This window comes from Gadus morhua, chromosome 11 (assembly GCF_902167405.1).
Source record: "Gadus morhua chromosome 11, gadMor3.0, whole genome shotgun sequence".
NCBI classification, from domain to species: domain Eukaryota; kingdom Metazoa; phylum Chordata; class Actinopteri; order Gadiformes; family Gadidae; genus Gadus; species Gadus morhua.
This window is the reverse complement of record NC_044058.1, coordinates 3807607-3828949: the sequence shown is the minus strand read 5'-3', so window position 1 is coordinate 3828949 and position 21343 is coordinate 3807607. Positions and strand designations below refer to the sequence as shown.

At 44.4% G+C, this 21343-nt stretch overlaps 4 protein-coding genes across 6 annotated transcripts in view; 3 read left to right on the top strand and 1 right to left on the bottom strand.

Annotated features, from left to right (window-relative positions):
* The window catches only part of trim46a (tripartite motif containing 46a), a 14530-nt gene extending 292 nt beyond the window's left edge, over positions 1-14238 (bottom strand). Inside the window, exons 1-12 of the mRNA XM_030370682.1 lie at positions 13655-14238; positions 12496-12742; positions 11846-11996; positions 9241-9439; positions 8283-8429; positions 7958-8053; positions 7472-7725; positions 5832-5953; positions 5421-5750; positions 1223-1452; positions 1043-1110; positions 1-705 (exon numbers count right to left, since the gene is read on the bottom strand). The exon at positions 1-705 is cut by the window's left edge and continues 292 nt beyond it. Of these exons, the coding sequence (XP_030226542.1) occupies positions 264-705; positions 1043-1110; positions 1223-1452; positions 5421-5750; positions 5832-5953; positions 7472-7725; positions 7958-8053; positions 8283-8429; positions 9241-9439; positions 11846-11996; positions 12496-12742; positions 13655-13714 (2346 nt within the window). The 5' untranslated portion in view covers positions 13715-14238 and the 3' untranslated portion in view covers positions 1-263. The remainder of the gene's footprint in view (positions 706-1042; positions 1111-1222; positions 1453-5420; positions 5751-5831; positions 5954-7471; positions 7726-7957; positions 8054-8282; positions 8430-9240; positions 9440-11845; positions 11997-12495; positions 12743-13654) is intronic.
* Positions 14239-14293: 55 nt separating this feature from the next.
* On the top strand, positions 14294-17067 carry LOC115554073 (transmembrane protein 107). 2 transcript variants are annotated; one of them, XM_030370686.1, is made up of 5 exons: positions 14294-14690; positions 14920-14987; positions 15088-15188; positions 15675-15771; positions 16245-17067. In XM_030370686.1, exons 1-5 carry the CDS (start codon positions 14604-14606, stop codon positions 16312-16314), a joined length of 423 nt encoding a protein of 140 aa, XP_030226546.1. In that variant the 5' UTR covers positions 14294-14603; the 3' UTR covers positions 16315-17067. The 2 variants fall into 2 exon arrangements, with proteins under 2 accessions (XP_030226546.1, XP_030226545.1); XM_030370685.1 differs by lacking the exon at positions 15675-15771 and adding an exon at positions 15520-15616 and having other exon boundaries at positions 14298-14690; positions 16245-17063.
* A 116-nt stretch (positions 17068-17183) lies between these two features.
* krtcap2 (keratinocyte associated protein 2) lies at positions 17184-19317 on the top strand. Its single transcript, XM_030370687.1, has 5 exons — positions 17184-17340; positions 17885-18039; positions 18164-18227; positions 18646-18712; positions 18843-19317. Exons 1-5 carry the CDS (start codon positions 17337-17339, stop codon positions 18961-18963), a joined length of 411 nt encoding a protein of 136 aa, XP_030226547.1. The 5' UTR covers positions 17184-17336; the 3' UTR covers positions 18964-19317.
* A 323-nt stretch (positions 19318-19640) lies between these two features.
* Positions 19641-20892, top strand: s100a10b (S100 calcium binding protein A10b). Of its 2 annotated transcripts, none has more exons than XM_030370684.1 (3): positions 19641-19811; positions 20389-20544; positions 20650-20892. In XM_030370684.1, exons 1-3 carry the CDS (start codon positions 19656-19658, stop codon positions 20809-20811), a joined length of 474 nt encoding a protein of 157 aa, XP_030226544.1. In that variant the 5' UTR covers positions 19641-19655; the 3' UTR covers positions 20812-20892. The 2 variants fall into 2 exon arrangements, with proteins under 2 accessions (XP_030226544.1, XP_030226543.1); XM_030370683.1 differs by having other exon boundaries at positions 19726-19811; positions 20365-20544.
* The last annotated feature ends 451 nt before the right edge of the window (positions 20893-21343 follow it).

Here is a 21343-nt window from a genome sequence, read left to right as displayed (position 1 = left end):
GGATGCATAATAATCACTTTCTATTATCAAATCCCCCCACATCCCAGGACTATACAAGCGGTTCTAGTGATGATTTAATCAAGTATCAAAACAATGATTTCCAGTGGGAACCTAAAGGTGACAAACACACTTCAAAAAAGATCAAAACCGTCCACTGCTCTCACACAAACAACTCGAGGCATCACAACTTCTCCCATCGTCCACAAAGCACGACGCTCACAAACCGCCCCAACCGGCTCCTCCCCCCCAAGCCGTCAGTCACTTCAATTCCCGTTGCGCGTAGCCTGTGATTGGATGGTGACCCTCCGCTGGGGGGGCTCCTCTATGCTCCGTTCAGCCACCAGGTCCTGCAGCTGTAGGGCCCCCCCGCCTATGAAGCAGAAGGCCGGACACACGGGGGCGGAGCAATCCACATGGCCCTCCCACAGGACCCTGAGCGAGTGGGCGTCGTAGAAAGTGACCCGCCCCCTGTCAAAGTCGAGACACACCCCCAGGCGGGGGGGCAGCGGGGCGGTGTACTGGTGGGAGGGGTTGCTGTGGCTGCTGAGTAGGGAGTTGTCACAGGCCTGGCTATGGCCCCCGGCCTGGCCTTGGCTGTGGGCTTTGGGCAGCAGGATCTTGCCCATGCCCATGGTGAGGAAGCAGAAGGGAGGGGCATCCTGGCCGTCCTCTGCACCGCTGTCGTGGCCACTGTCTGGGTCGCACCTGCAGACACAGGGCCCCGGTGGATGAGCAAAGAACGTTCTACAATATGTTCTTGAGTTAATGTTCTTGAGTATTTCAACTACATTGAAATTCTCTCTAATCAAACCTGTTTTTCATGCAATTTTAATGCAGGAGGTTGTCACAACATTTAAAGTAAAAACATAAGATGCATTAAGGTGTTCAACTTTCTAAACAACAAACAGCAGGTTCAGAGCCTTGAATTTGACAGAAAGTCCCACCCATCCAAACCTGAACAACCATATAGAATGGATGTTAGAGGGAATGCTGCTCTATCCCTATTTAGGTCAACCTGGTGCAGACACAATCGGTTAGATACCTGGGGCTGGCCATGTCCTGGGGAAGATGGAACCATTCCTGGAGCTTGGCCTCCTGTCCTACGCCTACCTGGGGGGGGGGGGGGGGGGGGGCAGTGGTTAGGGAGCAGGTTCAATAAAACACAGGTCAAGCTCCATTTAATGCCATGAAACGATTCAGCATAAGAGTCTCCCCCCTGTACCTTGACAAGATAGGAGCCTGGCTCCACGGAGCACGCCCAGTAGTGCCTCCCCTGAGTGACAGCCAGGTCAGCCACCAGCAGGTCAGAGGTCAGATGGCAGGAAGTGAGGGCAAGATCGGCGGCCTGCAGCAGAGAGAGGCCCGGCACACTGCGGGCATAGGTCTGCCCCTTCCCCAGAGCCAGCCTATCAGCATGGAGCCCCCAGCGGGAGTCCAATGAGAAGCTCAGCACTGAGGGGGAGGGAGGAGGAAGGAAGGGAGGAGTGAGAGGAGATAGAGGTTGGAAGACGATGAGACAGAGGGAGGAGATAGGAGAAAGGAGAGGAGGAAGAGGAGATAGAGGGAGGAGGAAGGAGAAAGGAGAGGGAGCAGGGAGACAGCAAAGGGGGAGGGGGGAGGGGGAAAGCAAGGGTGTCCAGAAGGAGGAGGGATTTTAGATGCAGAAGCAGAAATAAATCCAGCAAGGAATAATTCCTTATAAGGAAGAACTGAGGCAAAGGGTATAAACAACTAGAGCGATAGCGACGCAGTTAAGAAGAGATGAAGGGAGGCTACCACTCGTAAAATATCAACGCATATGTCTACATGGGTCGTAAATGAAACACCACCATGTTTCTCTAAAGCTACAAGACTTTAATGGGAGACGAAGATAGCTGAGTTCATGTGGACATTTAGAATAGAATAGAATAGAATAGAATAGTCTTTATTTGTCATTGTGCATTGGATACACAACGAAATTTGTTTGTGCAACCACTAACAAAAGTGCAGTTGTGCTGGGTGGAGGGTAGGAGTGTAGTGTGATTATTAAGTTCTGTGATGGCCCTGGGGATGAAACTGTTCTGCAGTCTGGAGGTGCGGGCTGTAGTGGCCCGGTAGCGCCTGCCAGAGGGTAGCAGGGTGAAGAGATGGTTTGCGGGGTGAGTCTCATCCTTTAAAATGCCACATGATCGGCGGAGTTAGCGCGTCCTAAAGATGTCATCCAGGGGAGGCAGTGGAAGTCCAACTATTCTCTCAGCAGACCTTATGACCCGACTGAGGGATTTCCTGTCCTTTTCTGTGCAGTTGACGTACCATGCAGTGATACAGTAAGTGATCACACTTTCAATGCAGCAGTGGTAAAAAGTCTTAAGCAGCTCGGGAGACAGGTTGTTTTTCCTCAATATTCTCAAGAAGTAGAGCCGCTGTTGTGCTTTCCTTACTGTGGCAGTTGTGTTCATCACCCATTTCAGGTCCTCTGAGAGCATAACCCCCAGGAACTTAAAGCAGGAGGTCCTCTCTACTTCCTCACCTGATGATGAGGGGTTGGGGGTTCGCCTTTTGCCGCCTGAAGTCGACTATGATTTCTTTTGTCTTTCTGACATTCAGGGTCAGGTTGTTTTTTTGACACCATTCTGTCAATCTGTCAACTTCGTCTCTGTAGGCACTTTCATTTTCATGGGTGATTTGTCCTACCACAGTGGTGTCATCTGCAAATTTGATCACAGTATTTGAAGGATGGGTGTTGGTGCAGTCATATGTGTATACGGAGTACAGCAGGGGACTCAATACACAGCCTTGTGGAGCTCCAGTGCTGAGGGACAGGCTCGAGGATTGGTGAGGACCCAGTCTCACTGTCTGCGGGCGATCTGTTAGGAAATCCTTAATCCACATACACAGGCTGTAGCTGAGGCCCAGATCAAGAAGTTTGGTGATCAGCCGGTTGGGGACGATGGTATTAAAAGCCGAGCTGTAATCTATAAAGAGTAGTCTTACATATGTCTCCTTCTTGTCCAGGTGTGTCAGCGTTGAATGGAGGGCTGTGACGATAGCGTCCTCAGTGGACCTATTTTCCCTGTAAGCATACTGATGCTGGTCCAGGGAGCGAGGGAGGAAAGCCTTAACGCGCTTCGCCACCAGCCTCTCAAAGCACTTGGCGATGATGGGAGTGAGCGCCACAGGTCTATAGTCATTTAAGGTGCTGATGTTACTTTGCTTGGGCACAGGTATAATAGTGGCTGTTTTAAAACAGGTTGGTACGACCGCTTTGGCTAAAGACATATTAAAAATGTCCGTAAAGACATCTGCAAGCTGGTATGCGCATTCTTTGAGCACTCTTCCTGGAATGCCATCTGGTCCCTCTGCCTTCCTTATGTTCACAGACCTGAGGATGAGTCTTACCTCCTCTGCTGTTACCATGGCTGTGTGGTCTGTGCCAGCAGGTGGGGGAGCAGCTCCATTATCTAGCCCAGGCGTCTCGAAGCGGGCATAGAAGTGGTTGAGCTCCTCTGCTAAGGAGGCATTGATATTTGTCGGTGGGTTGCGGCTTCCCCTGTAGTTCGTGATCTGTTGTATGCCTTGCCACACTTGTGTTGGGTCTCTGTTGGTGAAGTGGCCCTCAATCTTCTCCCTGTACATGGCTTTGGCCTGCTTGATGCCTTTTTTCAGGTTGTGCCTGGCTATGCTGTACTGTGCTCTGTCACCTGATTTGAAAGCTGCGTTGCGCTCCCTCAGAAGGGCCTGTACCTCCCCAGTCATCCAGGGTTTCCTGTTAGGGGGAATCCTGCTGCTGGTGATGCTGGTGATATTTTCAATGCAGGTCCTGATGTAACAGAGGACAGCGAAGGCATACTCATTTACATCCTGATTAAAAAACAAGGTCCAGTTTGTTCTTTCAAAGCAGTCCTGGAGCTGTAGAGATGCATCTTCAGGCCACTTCCTAAACGTTTTAATGGTAGCTTCTTGTTTTTTAATGATGGGGCGATATGCGGGAATCAGGGAGAGTGACAGGTGATCAGACTGGCCCAGGTGTGCGAGGGGTGAGGCCCTGTATCCCTTTTTAATATTTGAATACACACAGTCCAGAATATTTTTTCCTCGAGTTGCGCACTTTACGTGTTGATCAAAGCAAGGCAGCACCGTCTTGAGGTTGACATGGTTAAAGTCACCAGCCACGATAAAAACGCCCTCTGGATAAGTGGTCTGCTGTTTGTTTATAGCTGCTAGTAGATAGCCAAGTGCTGCATTAACGTTGGCATCTGGTGGGATGTATACAGCGGTTACCACGGTAACGGAGAATTCGCGTGGTAAATAAAATGGTCTGCATTTGACTGCTAGCATCTCTAGATCAGGTGAACAATGCTGATCAATGACAGTGGAGTTTGTACACCAGTCCTTATTTACATATGTACATAGTCCTCCTCCACGGCTCTTACCAGAAGCCTCTGTTCTATCGCTGCGATGAAGTGAGCGACCTGCCAGCTCTACTGCTGCATCTGAGATTCCCGAGTGTAGCCAGCTTTCCGTGATAACGATGATGGAGCTGTCTCGTATGGTTGACCGCGTCGATATATCTAGATGAAGCTCGTCCATCTTATTTCCTAGAGACCTGACATTTGCGACGTAAAGACTGGGCAGTGGTGGTCTGGAGCCCTTTTTAGCCTAGCCAAGTCGCCAGACCTGCAACCCCGCTTCTGTTTACGTTCCCTCCTCCGTCTTCGGGGTATGCCGCTCGGTGTATCTATCCATGGAGACGCCGGTGTTCTTGCTATTCCCGGAGGAATCCCATGCGAGTGTTGAAAGGCACTCGTTATCGGAATTTGGCATGTTCTACCGAAGTGAAATAAATCCTCTCTGTTGTAGACAATATTTGACGATTGATTTGGTTTAATTTAACTGATTTCACTGCATTGTTTTTGGGAGCACTGAGCCGCTGCGACTATGCGCGCCGCCATGGCAACGACATAGTCGACATTGACTAGTTTACCTAGTCAACATGTTAAAACAGAGTCTTGGAGAGAGAAGATACAACCACTATTGTTTTGGAGTGTAAAAGGAAGGCAGAGTTGAACAGGGGTTGAGTTAGATGGGGTCAAATAGGAATTGGTGCAAGAGATCAGAAAGAAACATGGGCAAACAGAGCACAAGGGATGGAGAGAATGGAGGTTAGCATTGGACTTCTACATGAGGAGTGATATAACTCGAAAGAGAAAACAGCATGTACTTCAATTAAATTAAGTACAATTCTGCAGCCCTTTCTAAATATATTATTGTTTATTGATCCAGTGCCCATTTTACGCGATTGCAAGATATAATCTAAATCTTACTTCAAACGTGGGAAGAAGTATCTGAGCACGCTTTTTATTTCATAATCAATAGCTATAAAATACATTTGTTTGCAGTACAGAAAATTCTAGCATATATTAACCTAATGTTAAACTCACCGGGCGCGGGAGGGGTGTGCAGGTAAACCTCCTCACTGTGATCCCCAAAGCCCGCCTTGTTGCAGCCCCGCACTCTCAGCACGTACACACTGTCCATCTCCAGCCTGTCAATCACCGCACTGGTCCCACCCACATCGTCCAGACGCTGCCACGCATTGGCCACGTTGGGCGATCGGGTCCCGCCCCACATGGTCCCTACCACGCCCGTTCTCCGCTGGTACTCCACGGAGAAGTGCCAGGCCGGTGCGGAGTCCAGGGGGAGGCGCCAGCACAGAAACAGCTGGTCATAGGCCAGCGTCTTCTGGGTGTCAATCACGGGAGCCAAGGGAGCTGGGAAGAGGGAGAAAGAGAATATCATCGCTGTGCTTTAGAGGACATGCAGAGACACAGGATGAAAGTGTAGAAGCCCACCACAGATGAACTCCAGGCCGTTGAGGAGCTTCAGTTCTTTGGAAGGGTCCATGTGGAAGTTCCTGAAGGAGGGTTCGGCAGAGAGGGAGAAGGACTGCATGTGCTCTATGGATTTCACTAGTCTACGGAGAGGGAGAGGGAGAGAGAGAGGGTGAGAGAGAGAGAGAGAGAGAGAGAGAGAGAGAGAGAGAGAGAGAGAGAGAGAGAGAGAGAGAGAGAGAGAGAGAGAGAGAGAGAAAGAAAGAAAGAGAGAGAGAGAGAGAAAGAGGGGAGAGAGAGGTTTTACGGCAGTGTTGACAAACTTTGCAAGAAAGTAATACTATCGTAATTTCAAAAAATTTTTTTAATATTTAAGGTCCAGTTTGTAGAATGAAACCCCTTCCTTACCATTGGATATGGTGGCCTGTACTGGACTGTATTGTGAAAGGTGCCAGCATGTATCACCATTTTTCAAAAAAGCAACATTTATTTTAAGCTTGATTTTTACAGCTCTAGCGTACGAATAAAAAAGTTTAACGAATCACAATCAGGTGCTTTGTGTTGTAGTCAGCATGGTCACAGTACATGTTGTCGAATATTGTGGAGGTATATCCGCAACACAAAGCTGTTATTGTATCCAGATGGGTAAACTAGATTCACCTATAACAGTTAAAACTAGATTTTTTTTTTTTAAATCTCAGTGTTCGAACAGTGGGTTCACTGGCTTTTTAAACTGTAATGGTATTATTAAGTACTCGTATCGGTACTCCGCATCGGCAAGTACCCAAATGTAAGTACTTGTACTTGTATTTGGTCTAAGAAAAAGTGGAACGGGTGCATCCCTACTCAGGACCTATAAGTGAGTCAGGGAACCAAGTGGTTCTCTGACTGTGGGTGGACACAATCTGCAGAGTTCAAACATTATACTATGATAAATAGATTGTTCAATGTAACGGTATGTATGATGTATGATGAAACAATAAATACCTGTAGTGAGTGACCCTTGTCCAGAATATAGACTACCTGTTGTGTGTGACCCTGTAGACTACCTGTTGTGTGTGATCCTGGTCCAGACTATAGACTACCTGGTCCAGACTATAGACTGCCTGGTGTAGACTATAATACCTGTTGTGTGTGACCCTGGTCCAGACTATAGACTACCTGTTGTGTGTGACCCTGGTCTAGACTAAGACTACCTGGTCCAGACTATAGACTACCTGGTCCAGACTATAGACTACCTGGTCCAGGCTATAGACTACCTGGTCCAGGCTATAGACTACCTGTTGTGTGTGATCCTGGTCCAGACTATAGACTACCTGGTCCAGACTATAGACTACCTGGTGTAGACTATATAATACCTGTTGTGTGTGACCCTGGTCCAGACTATAGACTACCTGTTGTGTGTGACCCTGGTCTAGACTATAGACTACCTGGTCCAGACTATAGACTACCTGGTCCAGGCTATAGACTACCTGGTCCAGGCTATAGACTACCTGGTGTAGACTATATAATACCTGTTGTGTGTGACCCTGGTCCAGACTATAGACTACCTGTTGTGTGTGACCCTGGTCCAGACTATAGACTACCTGATCCAGACTAAATTCAACCTGTTGTGAGTGACACTGGTCCAGACTCTAAACTACCTGGTCCTGACTATATACCTGTTGTGAGTGACCCTGGCGGCCTGTACAAAGCAGGGTGCGTCGGTCTCCTTGAGCAGCTCCTGGGTGTAAAGCATCAGACCCATGTCCTCCACCAGACCCCTCTTCTCTGACACCTGGCCCAGCAGGGCCTCGATCCTCTTGGCCCGGGACACCTCCAGGGCCGATGCCAGGGCCCCCTTTCTTTCCATCAACGCGGCCCCCAGCTCCCGGATACACTGGCTGAGCTGCTCCTGGGCCACATCACTGTTTAACTACGAGAGAGAGAGAGAGAGAGAGAGAGAGAGAGAGAGAGAGAGAGAGAGAGAGAGAGAGAGAGAGAGAGAGAGAGAGAGAGAGAGAGAGAGAGAGAGAGAGAGAGAGAGAGAGAGAGAGAGAGGGAGAGAGAAAGAGAGTGAGTAAGTGAGTGAGAGTGTGTACAATATTGTAGATTAAAACGGAAGGTTAGTTGAAGAAATCCATTTCAAATAGAGGAAGGAGGCCTACCTCCATCTGTGAGACAATGTCCTCCAGCTGAGTGGTCTGGTCGTGCACTGTCTTCTGATTGGCTAGGATGTAGCAGATCTCCTTTGAAATCTTGTCCTATGTTGAACAACCAATACATTGAGAGAAGAAAGAGGGAGGAGGACACATCAACCATTAAAATTGTGTATACATTTAAAATCTAAAACAAGATACATGTACAAGATAAAACAAGATATGTATCAAAGGTTAGTAAGAAAACTGTGTGAATAATATAAAAGCATACTAACCTATATCCAAGAATGGTGTGACTGAGTGTGAGCCTGAATGTGTCTCAAAGCGTACCCACCTTGAGGGCCTGGTAGGCCTGGGCGATGGGCAGAACCTTGTGCCCGTGGTGCACCCGGCGCGGCTTACACAGCTGGCACAGCAGGCGCTGACAGTTCCGGCAGTAGAACTGCAGCTTCTCCTGATCGTGCTCCGGACACGTCAACACCTGAGACAGTCACACACATAGCCTTCATATAGATGCAATAGAGCTGAGGGGTTATTTTTTTTAATCCATTATAACAAGTAGTGGTAGTAGTAGTAGCAGTACTGATACTTGTAGTAGTAGTAGTAGTAGTAGTGTAAGTAGTCATATTAGTAGTGGTAGTAGTTGTAATAGTAGTGGTATAGTAGTAGATGTATTAATAGTAGTTGTTGTTGTAGTAGTAGTAGTAGTAGTAGAAGTCGTAGTAGTGGTAGTAGTACTGAAATTATGATGATTGCATGAGTATTTTTGCAGTAACACAAACCTTGGACCTGAAGCTGTTGGTGTTGGTAGTAGTACTAGTTGTAGACATACCCTTCATATAGATGCAATAGAGCTGAGGGGTTATTTTTTTTAATCCATTATAACAAGTAGTAGTAGAAGTAATACCTGTATTAGTAGTAGTAGTAGAAGTAATACCTGTATTAGTAGTAGTAGTAGTGGTAGTAGTTGTAATAGTAGTGGTATAGTAGTAGATGTATTAATAGTAGTTGTTGTTGTAGTAGTAGTAGTAGTAGTAGAAGTCGTAGTAGTGGTAGTAGTACTGAAATTATGATGATTGCATGAGTATTTTTGCAGTAACACAAACCTTGGACCTGAAGCTGTTGGTGTTGGTAGTAGTACTAGTTGTAGTACTGATATAGTATGATATAAGTATTGGTATTATTGCAGTAACACAGACCTTGGGCCTGAAGCTGTTGGTGTTGGTAGTAGTACTAGTTGTAGTACTGATATAGTATGATATAAGTATTGGTATTATTGCAGTAACACAGACCTTGGGCCTGAAGCTGTTGGTGGGCAGGATGTGTTCGTGCTGGGCCCGGGGGGTCCCCCAGGGGTGGTACAGCTTGAAACACTCGTTGCAGAAGTTGGACTTGCAGTCTGCACAGCCCTTGGTGGCCTCCAGGGCCTGGGGGGGCTTACAGAAGCCACACAGGATGGCCACACTGCCCAGGCTGACCGTGTGGCGGTACCTGCAGTGCAGTGGGCGGGCGGATCAATTTAGATACCATAGAGGTGCGTTCACACCGAACGCGAATGGGCGACACGACTCCATACAAAGTCAACGTAGAGACGTGAATCAGGCACATTTTTCGCAAGAAAAAACCTGCGACAAGTTTTGATTTGTAGCGCGAAACTTTCGCCCTGCACGAGCAAGCGCGTTAACAAGGATTTGCAGCGCAACACTTTTGCTCGAGTTGAATTATTTGACCTTTGCCGCGACATTTGCGCAATGACAGACAAATTCCTAACCCTAACCCTAACCTTTAATCAGCGTTCAACCGGCCAACCGTTCCCTGCACTGCAGTCCGGGGTGAACCGCAGCATGGAGGAGAAAGTGATTATTGCCGTTTGCGAATTCCAGGAGCTCTATATATAATAGTATATAATATAATATAGTATAATATTGTGGCGACTCCTGGATCCTGGGAGTTGGTGTTGTGTTGTCAGTTGACAAAAGGGGCTTTTGTCGTCCTTGTTTTGTTATCAGGTTAAGAGGGGTTAATGAGTTCGGGGTGTTATTTGGTTGTGTGTAGTTGTGTGTTGTTCAATGTTAACATGTGTGTTTATCGTTGCCGCCACGTCACTGACTATGACATGTTTGTTCGTTGGGTGTGCTGTTTCCTTATTGGTGTTGAATAAAAGTAGCGTACAGTCATGCAGTGTATGGGTGGCAGAGCTACAGTTGACTTAAGCCTGACTCTGTGTAGTTCTTGGCCGCCGCTGCAATATATAATATCAAGGCCAAAAGCTGTGTGAGCCTCCGGATGTCCGTAGCGGGGGGAGCTCTTGTGGGGATTTGGCTTTGCAGGGTTTGTTGTAGATACAGGTGTTGCTTTGGTTACCGGTCTTGTGTGTTCCAACCGTTTATTAGCGGTGGTATCTAATAAATCGCTGTCTAATCAATACTTCATTCACTGCCTCTTCCGTTGTCATTACAATATTATAAATAGACTGCGTTGGGTTCTCCGCCGTCTCCCTCTTCCACAACAGGTAAGATGTGCAATGGTGTTTATCTTGGCCATCATGGTTCAGAATGAATTGGCATGAAGCACCGTTGGCGGGCAAAAGATGTGGCGAGACAAATTCGCCTGATAAAACTTGCACACAACTTGCACAGCGACGAATTATGATTTGTCGCGCGACAAAACTTGGGCGACAACGCCAACGGGCGACAGATGTGTATTTGGTGTGAACGCAGCTTAAAAAAAGGAAGGAATGGCGTAAGAAAGAAAGAAAAATAGAAAGAAAGACAGAAAGAAAAATACATCTAAAAAAGATTACAAAATAACGAAAGAAAGAAAAGAAGAAACAAACAAAAGAGAGAATGAAAGAAACAAACAAACAAACAAAAGAACCACAAAACCACCAGAGCCCTCCTTGTGTTCTGTTTCCAAGAAGTTCGGAGTGAACAGCAGGTGTGTGGCCTGGATAAAGCAGCAGCAGCTGACTGCGAGGATGCAGGCTGAGAAGTAAAACCAGCATTGTCACCCATTCCTCCCCGGCCCTAGAAATCCTGCCTGCTGCAGCTCTCACTCCACTGCTGCTTCGGGAACAGCCTACACACTATCTCTACCTATCTCTCCTCCTACGTAGTTCTCACTGTCCATCTCTCTCTCACTACCTATCTTTCTCTCCACACCTATCTTTTTGTACTATCAGCCTAGCTCACTACCTATCTACTTACCAATGGTATACTCTCTATACTCATCTATCTATCCACCTGAATCTCACAACCTATCTCTCTATCTCCCTATTGCTCACTAACTAACCATATATATATATGCAAACATACTTCTTAATTTATCTCTATCTATCTCTAACTACCTATCTCTCTTTCTACCAATCTTAAATAGCTCTCTCTCTATCTCATTATCTCAAACCACCTTCTCCATCTCTGACTTGTTCTCTTTGTCTTTGTGTGTTTCTCCAAAAGCCAGTCTCATTATTTTCTTCTCTTTCTATCTCTCCCACACGTCCATCCTTCCCTTTCTGTTAAGCTTAGCACTCTCTACCCTCACTTTAGAATTGCAAATGATATTGCATCAAAAGACATTGTAACGTGGAGCCCTTGACCTGTGAGCCGCATTATTGGATCTGATGATTGGACACTTCCTCTCCCAGACACCTCGCTGCTTGTTCTTGACTGTGTTTGCGTGTGTGTATATTTGTTTGTGTTTGTGTAAGAGTGTGTGTGTGTGTGTGTTTGTGCATGGATGTGCATCTGCACTTCTGTATTCACGAGTGTGCGTGCTTGTGTGTGTGTGGGTGTGTGTGCCTGGGTATGCATGTGTTTATGTGTTTGTGCATGTATGCAGTCCTGTACGTGTGTGTGCGTAGCTGCATGTGTGTGTGTGTGTGACCGTGTGTGTATGTACCGCTCAACGATGCGCTCCAGGGTGAGGTTGCGCAGGCACTCTGTCAGGCCTGTCTCTCCCAGCTCCACGTCCTGCCGACAGGAAGGGCAGGGGAAGAGCATGGGGGCCGGCGCCGGGTCCTTGCGTCTCCGCCCGGGGTAGGTCCCACAGGCTGGACCAAGGACACGGGACACAAGGACAAACAGGAGACACATGACAAATGTGTGTGTGTGTGTGTGTGTGTGTGTGTGTGTGTGTGTGTGTGTGTGTGTGTGTGTGTGTGTGTGTGTGTGTGTGTGTGTGTGTGTGTGTGTGTGTGTGTTGGGATTTAAGGCATAGGGTCGTATCGATTGATAAAACCCTGGCTGTCTACACACACAACTACAAATTGTAACACTGCATACAACAATACTGCACATAGGCTATATGCACTGGGTTTACAGTAATGTAAGGTTTGCACTGTTATTCCCATTCCATTCTATTTGACTCTTTTCGTCTATTGGCCATTAATATATTATTGATATATAGGTCAATAGGCAAAAATACTGATTTCAGATATGGTCCTTTTTCCATTTGCATTAGAGCTGTTCCATCTTTGAACTGGGGTCTATAAAGAGGTGCATAAGAAGATGTTAAGGAAACACAATTAATGTTCTCTCCCAGCTCCCAACCTGCTCTGAGGACGCGCTCAAGGCGGTCGGGGGTCCGCGGCGTGGGTCTTCGTGCCTGGCGAGGGGAGCGCATGTTGGGGGTGGAGGCTGGGGAGAGGGGCTCCGGGGGCAGGTCTGGTGGAGGGTAGCCCTTCTGCACCAGCACCTCAGCCGCACACAGCAGACACACACTGTGCTGGCAGGGCAGCAGGATGGGCTGCTTGACCATCCCGTCGCACACGGGGCAATGCAGCTCATGCTCCATACTCTTCATGGAGGAGAGGAGAGGAGAGGAGGAGAGAGGAGAGGATGGTGGGGGGAGGAGAGAGGAGAGGAGAGGAAGGGGTGGAGAGAGGATGAGAGAAGTAGGGTGTGGGGAGGAGAGAGGAGAGAAGGAGAGAGGGGACAGAGAGGAGGAGAGAGGAGGGCAGAAGTGTGGGGGAGGAGAGAGGAGAGAGGAGGAAAGAAGTGTTGGGGGAGAGGAGAGAGGAGACAAGAGGAGAATTATATACTATATATATATATATATATCATCATATCATATCATAGCTACTAAAATATCTTGAATAAATATAAAATATCTGACACAGGCCAAAACATCAGATGATGTAGGAGCTGCATCCCGTTTCTATGGCAACGCACATCATCAACCCTTGCCTTTTTCTAGTATTTTGTATGGTGCCAGTTAAACACAATTTATTATTTTTTTGCTGATTGCTTGAGATTGAAATGATACACACCCCTGCATGCATCTGTCCAGTAGCCTATTCGCCAACAGTTGGCACTAGCCTTGCATTCCGTTTCCGCTGTTCAACTCTTACCATTAATCAACCTTGTATTTATTTTTAAAGGGTCAAATCATCAGAGAAAAGTCATGCATATCGTATTAACATGTAAGACTATTAGGCATATATGATGATTTTTGGCAATATACACGAAGGCTGTTAAATTCTTTATGGATGGAGATGAGGGAAGGGGAGGGGAAATATTTAAACTCGTTTTTCAATCATTATTTAAAATCCTACATGATTGCATTTTAAATTTAGGCTTATCCTCAATTAAGATATTGAGGATATTCTCCCAAAACGGGGTAAGGAGAGACATTAAACATATTTTGTTCAGGCCTCGGAAAATGAAATTATATTGAGAGAATAAAATGCACTATGTGCGTCACACTCACAGTAATGCGAACCAACGCGTCCATTATCGAGGTAAAGGTTTGTAATTCCTCTTCTGCCATGCCTTGAAAAAAATACAAGATCCTGCTTCTTTCGGCAACACAGAATCCGATTTTGAGCACGGTGAAGGCCTGCAGCAAAATAATAGGTATTACACGAGGTGGACCGAGCCCATCTCTATATAGTCATACCTATAGGATCTTAATTATAAGGATGGCTGAAATGCGCTGTGGCGCACTCGATGTCCTCGCTGTAGTAAAGATGCTGGTCCGTATGTCCGTTCATTCGCGCAGAATTGTAGTGAGGGAAAGGGAGGTGTTGGAGGAGTCTGTCTCCCACCCCGACCGCATTGGATTATTCTGTATGTCATAGGCCTAGCAAACTATTGCCGAATTCCAGAAGATTTCTTCAATTGATTCTGATTTTAGATTGTCTGCATCACTTCATCATTAGAAACACAACTGTTAATGTCAGAGTGTAAATAACCACCTGGCTAAAATTAATTGCATTGTCTGTCTCTAGCCCGGTTTACATTTCTCCATCGGAGGGCAGTATAATCCAGGCAGCCAGAAGCAGTGTCAAAGCAATAGTGGTCCGTGTCCGGAACCTTCTTCACTTGTTCAAAGATTAAGTCGGTTTATAAATGGGGTTGCACCTTGCAGTCATGTTGTTGTAGCAACCATCTCTTTATTTGGCTTTGCAAGCTCGTAGCATATCTTGTTACTTGTGCAACACTTTTAAAGGTTTTAACGCCATGTCTCTTCATTGGTTTGAACATCATTGTGATTAAATGCAATACCTCCCGAGCGTTAGCAGCTAGATCGGCTAACCAGGTGTTCCGGTCAGACGGCCGATGATAAATAAGTACTCCTACTAATAATAATAATAATAATAACTACTACTACAATATATTACTGAAGCAATACACAGCACCCGCGCTCCACTCCAACTATGGCGGTGATCAGCAGCCTGGTTCCAGCCAGGTTCCTCACCATCACCTCTCATCTGGTGATCGTCATCACCATCTTCTGGTCAAGGGTAATCATTTTCCCTTGTTTTTTATTGTCATATATATATATTTTAGATTGTAGTCGAATCCTTTTCATTGTCAAATCTGAATTTTTCTATTCTTGTTTTGTAATTCTTACCGATTTACCATAACCCTGTAATCAGATACAAACTGTACATGTTTCCCACTTTTCCGTACTAGGATGGTGTATTTCCGATAATGCCACGCTCATACCTTATTTTTTTTTTTTTTTCAAAGGACAACAATGTCAAGGCAGGCTTACCTTTGGATTTCAGTCAGGAACAATATGACAAAGAAGATGCCAAGTAAGAACATAATGTGATCTCCCCACATGCAAATGAATAAACAAACAAATGCATACAACTATGTATAATGACTGATGTAACATCTGTCTCCTCTTGCCAGCTTGGTAGTTGGATTGTCGGTCACCTTGGGCCTGTTTGCGATAGAGTTGGGAGGCTTCTTCTCCGGGGTGTCCATGTTCAACTGCAGCCAGGGACTTCTGTGTATCCTTTACGCCATGCACCTTTCACAAGATTGGATGGATTGGCTGCCTTCTGGGAGTAGTGACCGCAAAACTGGCAAATTAAGGATAGATAAAAGTTTTTGCAGGAATGAGTTTTAATAATGAATCCTCACGTAACTCCTTAAACAAGACTTTAGTCTGGGAGCAGGTTTCAGGGAGAGATGAATGGTGTACTGTCAAACTAGGTGGATGCATTGCAAATAGTTAGACATAAGTAATTTGGAATGCACATTTTGCTATAATAACTGCTGAGTGTTTACGTGCTGAGCAAGTCTTCTGCTATAAATCCATGACTACAATGCCTACCATAGCCACAGCGGCCCATGCCAGTGCATCTGTTGCCCTACTATTCTTTCTGTTTGAGCAATGGGACTATGACATCTTCTGGTGGATCCTAGCCATTTGCAGGTCAGTACATACAGATGTCCTTCCAGGCTTGTTCTTCCCTAACAGAGTCTTCATCCAGCCCTCGCCGTCCACTGCAGTGCATCCGTCTCCTTGTCATTCTTTGTCTTTCAACAGTGGGAATGCCAGACATATTGGGTTATATTTTCCATCTGCAGGTCGGTGTGTGTTTGTGTGTGTGCGTGTGCATGCTTGCGTTTCTTTATTCCCATTGCTTTCTTATCTTTTCACCACCATCTCTGATGCTCCCTACTCAAATATTAACGTTTCCCAACCTTATGTAAACATAACCATAACCCAGAAGTCAAACATATCTATCTATGTATATATAGAATTTAAAAGAAATGGGCACCATTTTGTTAACCAATTGTAGGTCAAGTCAAAATGAACATGCTAGTATTTGACCTGATATCACCTATGTTGGCAATTAAAATGGAGTCCAGGAGCAAGACCTACTTGATTTAATTTGTAGAGTGTATTCAGGTTATGGCACTATAGAAGATGCACTAAATTACATTTGCTATACGCTACACAGGGCTGTACAATAATGAAAATAATAAATATAAAACACTGGTTGTATTGCTATCACCGTTGCAATATAAACTCAATCTCTCTCTCCATTTGTCCACAGCGTGCTTCCTGCATTAGTGGAGATAATGCTGTGCATTGCAGTATTTGGAATGAAGAAGAAGCCACTATAACAGTTATTAAAAAAATGACTGCATGGTATGATACAGTTGAACATGATGCATCCCATTAGCCGGCAGGTATCCCACTGTGTGGACGAACATTTAGTTAGCAATGGGTAGGCAACTACGATGTTAAAGATAGATGATATATTTTTACTCGGGTATGTAGTATGTATATGTTGAGAACAATTTGTGACTTCTTTGTAGTTTTGTGTTTTGTCGTTAAAGCATATTTTATATATTTAGGAGTTTATTTGTATAATCTTTTGACAGTATAATTTCAAATCTGGTGTCTCCTGAAATAAAGTTTTGCAGCTAGGCTCAATCAATGAAATGGTCAGTCTTTTATTTAGACTAAAGTCTAAAGCATAGCAGCTATTAACTGGCATTGGTGCCTTTTTGTAAACCCTGCTGATTTATATTTGTTTAATCTTTATTTACCAAGGGAGGTGTAGGCTTGTTGAGCATCAGTGTTTTGCTTCCAGCAGTATCCTGCTTAAATGTGTGACTTTTGAGGTGGGGAGGAATTTTCTGAACAAATGCAATTTCTGCACAAGTTGAGTTTGCTCCGGCTGCAGATTATGTGGAGAAATAATTGATTGAAGTTTACCTTGCAAAGAATGCACTTTTTCTTTCAATATGTTTATGCTCCATAGTGTATCTTACAGGATCAATAGAAAAAATAACAAATATTTATGGGAATATATACAATGTGAGATGCTTTACAGGAAAATTAGTTGCTAAATAAATCATGTACATCTGTGACTTATTTTTTTATTGTGACGTATAACCTTATTTGAACGATCATATGAATGATCATAACAATGTGTAATGGGTTGTTCTATATGTAAAACATGTAGATCTAAATTGAACCCATCTTTGTTCATCAGCTCTTAGCCCCGCCCATAGGTTTCGCACGTAGGTCTTTCCGGAAGTCCCTCCCTCCTAGGTTCCTATTTCTTACAGCCGTAGGAATACATTCCTCAACACATTTAAACACCTTTAAAATTCTCCATCTTAAATCGTCATTCATAATGGGTATGTATTATATGGCAACTGTTTCTTAAGACTGCAATTACAATGCATGATCAAGCATAAGAGTTAATTTAAGAAGCTAAGTGGCTAACCGGTAGCTTTACGTTGACAACCGATGCTAGCGTAGATCGGCGTCAGACGATAGCGTTAGCCCCCCGGCGTTAGCCCTACAACATCACATATCTCCTTTTATTCAGCAGGAACACATAGAAAACCGAGTTGACTCATTTTTATTGCCCCCCAGATAAAAGCTATGTACAGATTTTGGTTTATACTCGTGTAACTCCGTTCTTGTTGCCTTTTAGTCCCAGCAAGCTAACCTGTATGATAGATGACGTGTATGTGTGTGTTCTCTTTCGTGGCCTAAAGTGGAAGTGATTCATGCACACTACACACATTCAGCACCCAGAAATAAGAGGCATTTAGTGTAATTATTACACGATGTATTCACTCTGTTTCTGTAATCGTCTCTATGTTGTATGCAATGCTGCATATCTTCTATTAATGCACCCTCATAACATCCAAAAATGCATTCTGTTCTCTGCAGCGGCGAACACGGGGACGTCCTTGGTGCTGTCCAGTCTTTTGTCAGTACTGGTGTTTGCTGGCATGCAGATGTTCAGTAAGCAGTTGGGTTCCACCGAGTGGCTCACCATCGTTGGCGGTTTCCTGGGTTCTGTTCTCTTCATATGTTCCCTCACTGTATCCTCTTTTGAAAGCTACATCTCGTCGTTGATAACTGATAACTGGCCGGGTTGCTTTCACTCTGGATCGTCATTTACTATTTGCCTTGAGAAACTGTTGCATTCCTTAATTTGTTATGCAGGCATTCAATAACCTGGAAAATGTGGTCTTTGGAAAGGGGTTTCAAGCCAAGATATTTCCAGAGAGTAAGTTGGTTTGGATGTCCGTATGCTGGAGTTGATATAGAAGTGCTTTTATTATTTGAACGCCTTGGAAAAACATTCTCATATTTTCCATGCATCTTAAACAAGTTATACGGATAGTTTTGACGGTTTTCTTAATTATCTTTCAATATGTTTTAATCGTATTTCCAACTTCTAAGTATAAACATAATTAGATCAACACCTATTTCTAGATTGCTAATTGTTGAAATAGCATTGGCTATTCTCCTTTCACTTCATGCTAGCCAATAAACTGATATATTGGTGTCCTTCAGAGATGAAGGACTAGGCAATTGCCGTACGGTGCATAAAGATCAGGCATTGGCTACCTTGTATGCACAGAGCCTGTGGCACAGACTTACAACAACTCTGTTCATTGTATGGTCCTCTTTCTCTCTTCCAGTCCTGGTGTGCCTGTGTCTGTCGTTGTTTGCCTCTGGTTTGGTCCACCGTGTGTGTGTGACAACATGGTGAGTAGGGTAGAGATATAACAAATATCCAATGCTGACTGAAGCTCACTTGAATGTACCCTTCAACCATCATGTTGGTTCTTGGCTTATATGGGGTCTTGAGGCAATTGTGTTTATTTTTCCTTTCCAGCCTGATCTTCTCACTCTTCGCCCTCTACTACATCAACAAGGTGTCCTCGGCTCTCTACCAAGGGGTGGTTCCCGCCGTAACCCCGGCCAAGGCTACAAGCAAGGGCAAGCGAAAGAACTAGGAGCGTCTGTCTGATAACATTCCCTAAGTGCCACAGAAGCCCCCGATACGATATTTCAATGAAGATTTCAATTAGAATGCAAAACATGTCTATTACACAAGGTTTTCATCGTGATGGTGCCATTGTTTGTTTCCCTTGTGGTGTCTTTTTTTTTGCAAGAATTTAAAGTGTTAGCTTAACATTTGTAACGGGACAGTGGCCAATGAAATGGACCCCCCATAAGCTAATTGAAGAGTTGTAACAAAAGAAAGGAATTTTTTCAGCACTGGTTCATCAAACTAATTATGTCGGGCCAATATTCCAGCATCATTTTCGTAAGCACATTTTTCAATTAAAAGAATCTGAAAGACGGTGTACCGTTGTTTGACTGGTTTATGCAAAGATAAGGCCACCAAGCTAGTCAATTAGATGGTCTCATTTTAATCTTAGGGGTACTCTGACAATATTTAAGACGGCCCCCCAGATAGGAATAGACTAAAGACTAATTTTATTTACCCATATCAAATTGTAAATAGACTAGTTATGAGTCCCAATCCTTTGAGGACTGCCTATAGGCCTACACATTTCCACATATGGTATGATAAAGACGGATTGGTTTTATTAAATTTTGTGTAGGCTGAAGTTGGTAAAGATTATCATGAGTGAATACAACTTTTCGAAAATATACTGTTTAGTGACGTTAAGGTGCGGGTATGGCAAGAATTTCAGGAATACAAGTTTCCTCATGGACCCCTCCCTTCATTACGGGCGTGGCGGGGCCAGCTATAAAGGGCTTATATAAAGTTGCAGAGCTCACGGCCGTCAGAGCTCTGTTCCCTGAGGCAAAATTACCCCCCATCATTCGCTTGGTATGTATTAGACATATTTTCAACTTGAATTATATTTGTATTTATGATGTTTCAGCTCCTTGACTTTTCCGCATGTCGTTATTAGAACTGCGCATGATCTTATTAGTTTCATGTCTCAAGACTTTACCTTTTTCGTTACTCGTGCGCCTATGTAGGCGTATGTTGCTAAAACTATTTTTAACAAAAACAATTTGGTGGAAGAAAAATATTTTGTATCGTCTGTCGGTGAAATGTTTTACAAATGCTACACTGAAAACGTGGATCATGGCTCCCTTCAAAGTCAAAACCATTTATGGTATTTAACAGGCAAGAATCCCATTCTAAAAAACGTTCAAAAGGCATAGGCCTAATAGACAACATAAGACATATTGTTATCCAATAAAAAGTCTAAGTGTCAAATAAAAGTTGCCCATTGTGACGACTAGGCTATAGAGATAAGCCAAGCAATAAATTAGTTAGGCCTATACCAAAAATGATGTGGATCAAAAAAATCCTCAATAGGCCTATCCCACACTCCTATAAACCTAATCCCACATCCTCACTCTATTTACACACAAATAAAATCTTTCCTCTCAAGAGACGCAAAACGGCCACCATGTCTGAGCTTGAGAAGTGCATGGAGTCTCTGATCTCTGTCTTCCACCGCTATGCTGCCGGCGATGGAGACAAGGCAACCCTAACAAAAAAGGAGCTTAAGCAGCTGTTGGAGAAAGAGTTTTCCACGTTCCTCTCTGTAAGAAAAATAGCTTTCTCCATCATTCACACTGTTTTACAATTAAACCATTAATTCCATGTATGCCTAACTAGAAGCCTTCTGGTTGTTTTGGTTTGTTTACAGGCCCAGAAAAGCCCTGACGCAGTCGATAAAATAATGAAGGACCTGGATCAGAACAACGATAAGAAGGTGGATTTTGGAGAGTTTATGGTTTTTGTCGTCGGCCTCTCCACCGCATGTGAAGCATTTCATCGGGCACAGCAAAAAAAAGGGAAAAAACTGTGATATCAACGCAGAGCCCGAATAATTCAACCGGAATGTTTGAAATTAAACAACTGTAAGTTTTCCAATAAAGATTTGACAAAATCGCATTGTCCTTCTTTCAGAGTAGTTATAGGCCTACTCATATATATCGTCATGAATCAAATCAAAATATATAGACCTCAGGCTCAAACAACTAAAGTTTAATATTATTTGACTATGACTTGCTCTGACACAAAATATGTTGGCTATTGGACTGAAACGGGGAAAGATTTTCATACAGAAAGGTGAGTCGCCCCCTGCTGGCCTTCGCTGCAGACTTCAAAATAGTGCATGTGCTAATTGTCTATCTTGTGTTTAACATTATGTTCAAACCTATTATAGAATGTACATTGCAGTTACACATCATCTGCATAATATATATTGATTATAGTGTGTTTTAATAACCATTCTGTAGACCAGGCATCACAACTTACTGTGTATAATACAGATGTTGAAGAAACCTGTGCAGCATGTGTTCACAAATCTTGGTTGTTCATAAATCATGAAGTAACAG